The following is a 12,253-nucleotide window of genomic DNA, read 5'->3' as shown; positions in this document are numbered from 1 at the left end:
AACAACAGCAACGATTGGCCGATTCCAGATGGTTTAGGCCCCATATTGGTTGCTTTCGACACTGTCCAAACAGCCTGTCGATCTTGAAAGTAAATGAGCCGGGGCGCCCCGATCGGAACAGGGCCCAGTGATTTACACCATCTGCAAACCCCCACTCCCAAGCACTGCTTATATGCAGAGTATAAAATGTAAACAGCTGGTGTGGGTTTTATTGAAACGTGAAAAAAAAACAAGTAATTTACATTAAACTAAGGCAGCACAGTTTATTAAATGAATTAATTGCACAAAGATATTTTTAACCACAATCACAGCATTTTTAAACCATTGTCGGCATCCGAGCAAAGAGCCCCAATAGTCATCTTGGCTGTGTTATCATCGTAAGGATCCCACTCTGGGTCATATTTGGTGCTTTCGCTTTAGGAATCATCCCGCCACAATAAATCATCTTCCTCTCTTGTTCACTGAATTAGATATTCCACATTTTTGAACAATCTGATTGCACTTTGTGCAATAACAGAATCAAACAATTTGATGATAAAACCACACGAAACCTCAAGGGGCAGCACACATATTTCCACTCTTTGTGAAGGTTTATTTCCATCAACCATCCAACTATTCCATTCAACTCAATCATGATTCTTCAATGGTTTATTGAGGCACACAGCCAAAGATTCAAACCCCGCCAGTCTCTACCAACCCACACCCTTTCCCCAGTATAACTGCAATGTGGGTATAATTTCTTTGCAGCCACCTCTTGATCTCATACGTTACATGGGATCTGAAACTGTCATACATTTGTAGGACTTGGGCATCACTGGATACGGCACCCTTTATTGTCCACCCCTAGGTGCCCTTGAGAAGGTGCTGATTACCCGCCTTCTTTAACCGCTGCAGTACATTGGGTGTAGAACATTGCTATTAGGGAGTTCCAGAGGTTTGGTCCCGCGACGGTGAAGGAACCATGATAGTGTTCCAAGTCAGGATGGTGTGTGGCCTATAGAAGAATTTGTAGGTTGTGTTCCCATGCATTTGCTGACCTTGTGCTTCTTGATGTTCCAGGTCGTGGGTTTGGAAGGTGCTGTCAAAGGAGGCTTTGCTGTTGCTGCAGTGCATCTTGTAGATGGCACTGTTGCAAGTCTATCGCTGGTGGAGGGAGTGGAGGTTGAAGGTGACGGATGGGCTGCCAATCAAGCAGAGATGCTTTGTATTGGATTGTGTCGAGCTTCTTGAGTTTTGTGGAAGCTGTACTCATCCAGGGAAGCAGAGAGAATGTCATCATACTCCTATGATGTAAATTCAAACCTAACCTTAAGAAACACCGGAAGAAGTTTTATCTCCTATAAAACCCATTTACTTGCATAGAGTTAAGATTGGGTCCATTAATATTTCATTGAGTATGTGGTCAATCCATGGAACAGGCTTCCTGGGGAGACGGTGATGCATGACATGTGTAACATGATTAGGAGGAATGTGACTTTTATTTTTGTGGTTCTGAAAGCTCGGTACCGCTGGGGTTTTCTTCACTTCATGGATGGGTCCCTTCCAGAGTAACTAATTACTAAGATTAGTTAATAAGTCCAAAATTAACTCATACTAATTGTCACGCCATGTGACTCCAAGGGCGTTAGAAGATAACCCAGGCAAGATTCTGATCATTTTCTTCATCTTGCATTTCCTTTGTCATTATTCTGTCAGCTTTGTGATATTTAAATAATTGAAACTCACCCTGTGCCCCGCCCACTTACCCGATGCTCTTGTCCACTGAAAATCCACTCATTTGTTAACAATGAGCTGACTCCATCCACCCCTTCTTCAATCGCCTGTTGTAGCCTGTCCCGGTAGAATTTTGTCAACTGGAACAGTTGATAATCATCATACTTCGTCAAGAGCTCTGTGACCGTGGAGTTTGGAGCTGTGAACACAATGAAGATGAAACATGTTATCAAATTTCTACGCAGTGGACTATAATTCCTCTTATATTAAATAGCTGAATCCCCCTGCGAACTAAAGTATCAAGCAGCATCTTCAAACGTGTACAAACTGCCTGTCCATCTTCTCAAAAATCGGGCAAATTTGTCACACATGACTATCAGGCTCACTTTCCTATTAGTCTCTTGAAATTTTAAACATTTTCTAATAACTAACACATCGCACCATTCAGATGGCCACATGCAGAAGCTGGATGGGAATGCCATTGGCAACAGTTTCCCCTCCAAGTCACACACCTTTCTGACTTAGACTTATATTGTTATTTCTTCACCATCACAGGGCCAAAATCATGGAACTTCCTAATTAACAGTTTCAGCTCTAACAGTTTTATGAATTCCATTCTCTATTTTCAGATCCGAAAACTTCCAACCCTTCAGTCAGATCAGCTGATACCCTTCCCACTGCTTAACTCACCTACTCTAGAAAGTCATTATTGCTGGTGGGGCTTGAGGGCAGACAGTGGCATAGTGGCAATGTTATTGGTCTAGTAATGCAGGGGCCCACGCTAATACAATGGTGTCTTGAAATCCGACCACAACAAATGGTGGAATTTAAATTCAATTAAATGATTAAAAACTAGATTGAAAGCTGGTCTTAATAAGGGCAGCCATAAGACTATCAATGATCTTTTTTAAAAAATCCATCTGGTTCAGTGTTGTCCTTTTGGGAAGGATAAGTGCTGTCCTTACCTGGTGTGGCCACATGTGACTCCAGTCTCACAGCAATGTAGTTGTCTCCTAATTGCCATCTGAGATGGCCTAGCAAACCACTCAGTTCAGGGGAAATTAGATAACGGTAAACAACTGCTGGGACTTGGCAGCAATGCTCACAGCCCATGATAGAATATTTTTTAAAAATCAGAGCACGGCTATCCTTTTCCTTACTCTTGAACTCACTCCAATGGTCCAAGGGCATGGACCCGTCCCTCCTGCTCCAATCCTGCAACCACACTTTGATGTGTCACATAATCTGCACCTTAAGTGGCCCAATGCAAAATGACCCATATATAATAATCCGGAAGTCTTGGCTATTAAGTTGTCTAAGTTGTAATATTGCTTCTCACTTACTATAAGGGACCTGCTCAGGGCTGTAGAAGAGTCTGTCTATTCCCCTGACTATATAATCTCCCACCACTATCACTCTCTTATTCCTATGTTCCACCTACCTCTCACCTCACTCAGGGTGACCTCCTGCTCCCTCGTGTCACACTGTTGTTCAGGAAGACCCTGCTCTGAGTCTCTGTCTCTATCCACCTTACAGTCTCCAATGCCAGTTATGTACTGGACAGTTCCAGTACTCAGGATCTCCATCCACCTGTGACTGTGATGTCCCTCTAGATGGTCACTCACTTCCCTCTTTCTATTCATCCCGTCATGCTGCCTCTTCCTGCCTGAGCTGCAGGTTCTTGCTCGAGTTTGGGAGTATTTTTCTGAACAGAAATGATATTTCAAAGGACCTTGTGAACCTACCTGGATTCATTCTTATTCTTGTTGAAGATGTTGGATCTTCTCCCCTATTTGAACATTCAGCCATGGTGATGACTAGTGTTCCCAGATGCTCTGTAATAAGTATAATATTACTAGGAGGTTAGATGGAACTATTAAAATGAGAAGGAGAACATTGCCTTGTTAACCACGATATCAATTCCTCGTCCCCCATCATTACAATAGCTGTTAGTTCTGGGATCGGGTATTTCCTAATGTTATGATAAACTTTCCACATCAGGTGTGACATAGACCAGCTGCTCAGTGAAATCCACTGAGTCCCACTGATCTCCAAAACACAGTTCAGATGGCTTAGCGTTGGTTCAGACTCCACACTGGAAGCACCCATTGGTAAGATTTATCCACACAGTGCAGGATAAAACCAGACATATTCCTAAGGCAGGGAACATTTTGAGGGCAAATGTGGTAAAGAATATCATTGATGAATTAAATAATGCTTTATTTTTTTATATTTTCGTGCAGAATTGAATATTTTATTTCTTTACAAATTTTTGTTTAATATTTTGATTTCTTGAGATTAGATATTAAGTTATTGTATTTTATAAATATGATATCTATCCACAATAACAATATATTACTGGGTGCGATTCCCCTGGTGTCCATGGGCAGTGACATTGTCCGTGTTTTCATGGAGATCTATCCTGGGGTTGGTGCTTCAATTTCAATATGTTTACCCTGTCTCTTGTCATGCCAGAATCTGACTAACGAACAGAGTTTCAGGAGAGCATGTATGAAAAAGAGAGGAAGAAAGAGAGAGAGAGTGAGAGAAAGGAAAAGGAGAAGAAAAGAGAGCGAGAAGGGGGCGAGAGAATTCCAGCTCCGAAAATTGGAAATGGAGTTAGCAGCTCAAAGGCTGAAGCTGCGAAGGAAAACCTCTCTCTACTTGGTAACAGCCTGGAGCTCCTTATCCCAAATCAATCTCTGATCTCCTTAAGCATGTTTGAGTCATTCCCAAATTTGAAGAGTTTGATATGGAATAATTTTTTTGCCACTTTTCAGATAGTAACAGAACAGTTATAATGGCCAGCAGATACCTGGATGTTTTTAATTCAATGGCAGCTGTCAGGGAGAGCTCAAAATGTCTCCTCCATGCTGACTCCTGAAATGTCCACTAATTACGAACAGGCCAAGGCTGTCATCCTTAGTGCCTAAGATTTCATTCCAGAGACATACCGCCAGCAATTTCAGAACACTCACATGAAGCGCACATAGACCTACATCGAGTTCGAATGGCTGAAGCAAATTGTGTTCGATAGTGGGTCCACTCTTTAATAATTCAGTGCACCTCCGAGGGATTGCACGACTTGATATTGCTGGAGGAATTTAAAAACCGCATACCCTTCAACCGACAGATGCTTTTGATGGAGCAGAGAATCCTCACAGCCAAGGATGCAGCTCTCAAAGCAGACAACTGCGACTTCACCCAGAGGCCTGGAAACTCAGGCAGCCTTTCCAAACCATTCCCATGATCATTGGAACATAAATAAGGCGAGGCAGACAGGAAAGGCCCTCTATCCAGAAAGGAAAATACAAATGAGGGTGCGAGAAATTCCCAAGCTCGAAAAGAGAACACCTGTCAACTGCTGTGCTCCCATTGTAGTAATACGGGACATACCAGACCTGAAAGCTGGAGATTGAGAGGGAAGCCTGTTGGTCTGATAGGGCTCCATAACAGTAATCTCCAGAAGGACACGCCAATGGGTAGTCCTGCAGAGCAGGTAGAGATACTCGTTTCAGGAACTTGCCCCTTGGAGGGTGTGGCCTTATGCGTGGCTGAACCAGAGGAGCTTTCAGAAAGTTTTTAGAGTGTTGTCCTTCCAGGAACAGGGTTCCAGTGCCCATCCTAGGATCTTAGCAAAGCCATTATACTGCTCCAGGATATCGGGGCCACTCAGTCCTTAATTTATTGGTGGGGAATAGGGAGAGGTAAGCCTGCTCCTGAGTCCTCACTGGAAGCTAAGGATTTAATCAGTCGAGTGGAAGGAGGATACATGTCTGTCCCCCTCCATCGGGACCACATACAGTGTGACTGAATAACAGCAGGAATTCTCCCTGAACTATTCGTAGCAGAGATCGCTTTTCTCCTCAGACACGATTTGGCAGGCAATAAAGTTTTATGTTGCAAAAGAAAAGAGGCCAACAACAGCCAGCAGGAATCTGCGGGAACGCACGGAGCTGGAGAATGTTCAGAGGCCCTAAAGGATGCAATAGATCCTGCAACAAATGAGATAACTAAGAGAGAGTTGATGAATTTAACAAGTCCGAAGTTAGGCCAGTGGAGTTAAAAAAAGGTCCAGGAAGGGCCAGTAGAACTTAAAACAGACTCACACAATGACCCCAACATTGGGTTGGCCAATACACCCTTCCCAGAATCAAAAACAGACTGGAGAAGACCCAGGGCAGGAAAAGGGAACGTGAGGGAAATGGTCCATCTACATGAGGAGCGTGAGGAAAAGAAATTGTTAACACAGGAAAGGTAACGGTTGAAGAATAACCCAAAGGAGGGCTGGTAGAAACCTTCTTTCCAGAGTTAAATAGGGACGAAGGGAGATCCCAAGCAGCCATTGAGTGAGATGCCTCACCCAGTTCAAGAGCAAAAATTGAGGTTAGCTGGAGGTGAATATCCTCTTGAGGGAGGAAGTATTCCAGAGGACATTAACCAAGTTAGGGCAATTCCAATTCCAAACCAAAGGAATGATCTCATGAGCCAAAGATCTGTTCAGCCCATATTTTATTGCAGATTTGAATGAGGACCAGGGAAGTTCCTAAATAGGCAAAGAAAGAGTGAGGGTGATACCTCGCTTGATTGAAGAGCCACAGGGAATTACAGTAGGAGCTGAACATTGAACTGAGGGCAGAGGAATTCCACCAGACATTGAACGCCTGAGAGGAAAACCCATTCCCAAAATACAAAATAGGAAGGGTAAGGATGAATTTCAGGGTGAAGCCCACATTGAACCCCCAAACACCGGACCAACCAAGAGAGAAATTGGATTCCATATTTGCCCACCTAAACGGAGAACTGTGAGACAACATAACAACGCTAACTGAATTTAAAGCAAACTGTAAAGACACACCAGGCTGCACCACAGTAGCTCTAACGGATATGCATGCGGGAGAGACCCCTTCCATCAGGTTAGTTGCAAGAAAGCGGGTCCAGGTTCGGGAGGAGATTACCCACATGTTGCAGTACCAACAAACAGAGCCTAGCAGCAGTAACCGGAACACTCCAATTCTGCTCGCACTCAAGCCAAACGCTGAACCAGAATCACTGCAGGGGGCGAAAATCACATTGCAGTCCACCAATCTCCTGCACGCAGCGTAACAACAGTGTCGGAGTTTGAGCAGCTGAATTCACAGGTTAGGAAAGCGGACAGGGAAGAGTTACTCTTGACAGGAGCAGATCAGCCCTAAAGTCAGAAGAATTGGCACTTACAGTGAGAAACCTAGATTACCCCTCCAGGTAACCCAGCACAGTTTAACTGTTACTAACAACCTGGGTGCTAACCACCATGTAAAACCCCAAAAGATCTTAGGCAATATGCTAACAGGATTTGAACAGGCACTGTGTTCTGAAGTAAATATCTTTGCTTACGCCTCCCCCCAAACAAAAAGAAGACAGAACTATAATGTCCAAATATTCTTCCCAAAAGAGGCAGTTTTTTTTAAAGCGATGTACCACATTGCCCTTGCCAGAAGTAATGACACTGGTTGTGTTCAGTTTCACTTATTTCCAAAGGAAATTAGTCATTAAAGGAAAAGGAATGCAGCACTACAGGATGGGATAGAGCGTCCATCCGATTTCTCTTGCAAAGAGCTAGCATGGATTGGCTAACCTTCTTTAGTGCTGTCATCATTTTATTAATCAATCAGCGATGATATAAAAAGCTGGATCGGCGCCGTTCTTCCATATTAAAAATCTATAACAGTAGTCAGTATATTCTGGATTCTTACCTTGTGCTGTGGTATCTGATTCTGCTTCCAGTGAGTCTGGATAAATTAGTGAAGTGGGTTCTGCAGTTTCCTGAACACTCCCTGGGTAAAGATCAATTACACATCACAGTCATGAACAAGACCTTCAGCCTCATCAGCACAATCTCTCCCCACCCTGTTCTCTCAGTTGGAGCTGGATCTGAATTGCTCACTGCCTTATTTAGATTGAATTGTTCCAATGCTGATAATTTTAGACTGTCATTAATTGTGTGTGCGATGACAATAACTACACATTAACTGCTCTTTCATCTGAGGTTCGGAAGACCCGACAGAGAAATCACGTGCTGTAGCTGGAGGCGATTTTGTGTGTTTGGTCGACTGCCCACAGTATAACTGCTTTATCATTTAAGAGTCTGGAAGAGAGCAAGGTGCAAAGGCCATTCTTCACTTATTGCGTTTGGACGCCAGAGGGAAGGACACACGGAGATCTCTTAAGCTCAAATATATTTGCCTTCAATTAATAGCAGCCTTCTGGGCCCAATTCTAATTGTGTAATATTTTTGGGTTGTAGCTCCATTAATCTAAGTATCCAGCCTTATCTAATGCTAACCAGATTCTACTCTCCTGAATTTGTACAATTTCTGTCATAGGCTGGTTTCTCATTAGGAACAGAGGAATGGTTATAATCTCCTGGAAATAGCTTCTAATTAATAAGCAAGAGTTTCTACTTAAAACATAACAGGCTCAGAAAGTGGAGAGCTTCTTCTTAGAGAAGATAGATTGAGAGGAGTTTTGAAGACATGTTCAACATCATGGGTGGCCGAGATAGAGAAAATAGAGAGAAACCATTGCCACTTGCAGAAGGATTGAGTCTGGTTGTGTTCAGGTTCACTGACGCTTTACAACAGAAATAAGTCCATAAAGCAAAAAAAATGCAGGACTGCAGGATGAGATAGTGGGTCCTACCGGATTACTCTTACCGAGATCTAGCGTGGACTCGCTAACCTTTGTCAGTGCTGTAATCATTATTTGAATAAATGGACAACGACATGAAATTCTGCGATAGGCTCTCTTCTTCCATGTTAAAACTCTGCTTCAATGGTCAGTGTATTCTGGATTCTTACCTTGTGCTGCGGAACCCGATTCTGCTTCCAGTGAGTCTGGATAAATTAGTGAAGTGGGTTCTGCAGTTTCCTGAACACTCCCTGGGTAAAGATCAATTACACATCACAGTCATAAACAAGACCTTCAGCCTGATCAGTACAATCTCTCCTCACCCTGTTCTCTCAGTTGGAGCGGGATCTGAGTTACACACTGTCTTATTTAGATTGAATGGATCCAATGCTAATCATTTTTGACTGTTATTAATTGTGTGTGTGGTGACAATAACTACATATTCCCTGGTCTTTCACCTGAGGTTCAGGAGACCCGACAAAGACCCGAAAAAGCTGTAGCTGGAAGCGATTTTGTGTTATTATTTTATTGCCCACTGTATAACTTCTTTATAATTTGACTATAAGAGGCTGAAAGAGAGCAAGGTGCAAAGGCCATTGCTCACTTATTGCATTGGGAGACAGCAGGGAAGGGCACACAGAGCTTTCTTAAGCTGAAATATCTTTGCTTTCGATCTCTCGCTGTTTTCTTTGTCCCAATTCTATTTGTGTAATATCTTTGGGTTGTAGCTCCATTAATCTCGGTATCCAGCCTCCTTTCATGCTCACCAGATTCTACGGTCCTGAATTTGTACAATGTCTGTCATCGGCTGGTTTCTCATTAGGAACAGAGCAATGGTTATAATCTCCTGGAAATAGTTCCTAGTTAATAAGCAACAGTTTCTACTTAATAAATAACAGGCTAAGCTCTGATAAGAAAAATTACAAATACTTAGCTGCAATATTTTGTGACTGTGCTTATGTGCCTGTTTCACTTACTGGAACGGAATTAATAAATGCATGTCCCGTAAAGGGGACAGATTGACCCGGTGTGGCAGCCCAGTGATCGGGATGGAGCAGCTCCGAGAGTCCTCGATATCGATTCCGGACCCCTTGAAGTCTTATGGTATCGGAGCAAACGTGGGCAAACAAACCTCCTGCTGGTTACCACCTACTGCCACACACCACACACAACCCCACACCCCATCCTCCCCCGTTCCCACCGCCCCCCCGCACCCCCCTCCCCACAACCCCCGCGACACCTGTTCGCCCTCAGCGAATTAATCAACACTCTTACATATTGAAAAAAAAACACTTGGAAGAAGCACTGAGGGCAGCAAGTGCACAGAATACAGTCTGGTGAGGAAACTCCAATCTCCATTGAATCCCAAGAGTGGCTCGGTAGTAAGACTACTAACAGAGTCCTAAAAGACATCGCTGCTATACTGGGTCTGCGACAGATGGTGAGGAACCATCAAGAGGGAAAAAACATACTTGACCTCATCCTCTCGAATCTGCCTGCCTTCCCACGACACTTTTGGTCGTAGTCACCACTGCAAAGTCCTTGTGAAGCTGAAGTCCTTTCTTCTCATGGAGAATACCCTCCATTCGTAATAAATGGGACAGATTTCAAACCCATCAAGCAACTCAACACTGGACATCCATGAGGCACTGTGGGCCATCGGCAGCAGCGGAATTGTACTCAACCACAAGATGCAACCTCATGGCCCGCATATCCTCAACTCTACCATTAAACCGGGGTTCAACCCCAGTTCACTGAAGAGTGCAGGAGGGCATGCCAGGAGCAGAAACAATAGTAACTAAAAGTGAGGTGTCACGCTGATGAAGTTAGAACACCTACAGCCAGGTCTGCCGAGTGGATGACCTAACTCGGTCTCCTCTGGAGGCCACCAGCATCACAGATGCCAGTCTTCGGCCAATTCGATTCACTCCACCTGATATCAAGAAAGGGGAGAAGGCATGGCATACTGCAAAGACTGTGGGCCCTGACAATATTGCGGCAAAAGCACTGAAAATATAGAGCACAAACTCAAGGAAGTGAGGACGAATCTTCAGTGTTCTTTGAAGAACACTGATTCAGCTTCAACTCCGAGTATTGTGTTGAATTCTGGACACAATTAAAAAAGGTCGTAACAGTTTGAGAAATGGTGAAGAAAATATTTAGCAAATTTACAGCGATTAAGGATTTCAGTTACATGAATATATATCGAACATGGAGTGGTATTTCTGGAGAGGTTGAGAGATGATTTGTAGGATTTCAAAACGATACAAATTCTCGAGTGTGGCCACTATTTTCTGGCGTTGGGCCTCATAGCGGGCGTGAGCGGTCAATATGTTGAGAATGGACAAAAACGTGTTTCAAGCTTTCATGAAAGCAGTTGTGGTTGTCCGCTCCACCTGTCAATGGCGGGCCGCGTTTCTCGCTGCTGCACGTCAGGAACCTAATTTCTATACTTTTACATCTCATTGTAAGCCCTGTCCACCAGAATCATTCCCCAAAAACTGGACCATCCGTGCACGTCTGCCTGATCACATGCCGATGTGTTTCACAACTGTAGATAAGCGACATGTACCTGACGGCCTGCAATTCACTCGGAACTTTGAGGTTTGTTTGTCTACCTTCCTTTGGGCAGCACTCATGGTCATCAGTGCCAGACTTCGCAGGAAGCACCACACCATTTCTAAAGGGGCAGGTCTCCAACTACCAGACCAACCATAAGGTTGTGGTGGCTTTTCAGCGGCTGCAGGGCTAGGGTTTGCTTCTGGAAGGGGAGAAATGGCTTCAGGCAAGGGAAGAGGCTGCAGTTCGGGGGTTGTCTGGTGAAGAGGGATTATCCCAGGATGTGTCTGGGTGCACATATTGATCTGTCGAAGTGGCCTCAAGATAGTGAGTACTGGGGAGGCATTCTCCAGAGAAGATGAGGACAGATGAAGATGTGAGCGCATGTGCGAGAGACTGAAATGAGATGTCCCTTCAGTTGGCAGTGGGTGAGATGCTAATGCATGCCTGGTAGATGTTAGATTGAGAGTTTAGAGTAATGAGATGGTTATCTTACACTGTCGGCACGGATGAGAAAATTCATTCATTTTCTGCACTGGATGGCCAGTGGCTCACGGCAGATCTCACTGGCTCCACCCTCCCTGTTTTACATACCGTCTGAAATCACTGGCTCCATCCTCCCCGGGTTACACACCATCCGATCTGACTGGCTCCATCCTCCCCGGGTTACTCACTGTCCGATCTCACTGGCTCCATCCACACCGGGTCACTCACTGTCCGATCTCAATGGCTCCATTCTCCCTGGGTTACTCACTGTCCCATCTCACTGGCTCCATCGTCTCCGGGTTACACACTGTCCAATCTCACTGGCTCCATCCTCCCCGGATTACACACTGTCCGATCTCGCTGGCTCCATCCTCCATGGGCTACGCACTGTCCGATCTCACCGGCTCCATCCGCCCCGGGTCACTCACTGCCCGATCTCACTGGCTCCATCCTCCCCGGGTACACACTGTCCAATCTCACTGGCTTTATCCTCCCCAGATTACACACTGTCCGATTTGTCTGGATCCTGGAAAGTTTCCAGTGGATTGGAAATGTAGTAATATAACGCCCTTATTCAAAAAGTTGGTGGGAGGGGGGAGGCAGAAAGTAAGAAACTATAGACCAGTTAGTCTAACGTCTTTCATTGGGAAATTGGTGGAATCCATTATTCAGGAAGTAGTAATGGGGCATTTGGAAAGTCAAAATGCAATCCATCAGAGTCAGCATGATTATATGAAGAGTAAATCATGTTTAACTAATTTGCTAGACTTCTTTGAAGATGTGACAAGCAAAGTGGATAATGGGGATCCTGTAGATGTAGTATATCT

At 44.4% G+C, this 12,253-nt stretch overlaps 1 protein-coding gene across 7 annotated transcripts in view; it reads right to left on the bottom strand.

Moving 5' to 3' along the window:
• Positions 1 to 12,253, bottom strand: part of LOC144673114 (NACHT, LRR and PYD domains-containing protein 3-like) — a 404,245-nt gene that overhangs the window by 24,227 nt on the left and 367,765 nt on the right. For 3 of the 7 annotated variants that reach the window (XM_078535099.1, XM_078535096.1, XM_078535098.1), the window contains exons 2-3: positions 3,459 to 3,548; positions 1,746 to 1,912 (exon numbers count right to left, since the gene is read on the bottom strand). The exons of the other annotated variants lie outside the window; for them this stretch is intronic. In XM_078535099.1, coding sequence (XP_078391225.1) covers positions 1,746 to 1,912; positions 3,459 to 3,522 — 231 coding nt within the window. In that variant the 5' untranslated portion in view covers positions 3,523 to 3,548. The remainder of the gene's footprint in view (positions 1 to 1,745; positions 1,913 to 3,458; positions 3,549 to 12,253) is intronic. 7 annotated transcript variants of the gene reach the window in all.

Source organism: Cetorhinus maximus, unplaced genomic scaffold, assembly GCF_964194155.1.
Source record: "Cetorhinus maximus unplaced genomic scaffold, sCetMax3.hap1.1 HAP1_SCAFFOLD_286, whole genome shotgun sequence".
Taxonomy (NCBI): Eukaryota; Metazoa; Chordata; class Chondrichthyes; order Lamniformes; family Cetorhinidae; genus Cetorhinus; species Cetorhinus maximus.
Note: the sequence above shows the minus strand (reverse complement) of the source record. Positions and strands in the feature narration are given on the sequence as shown.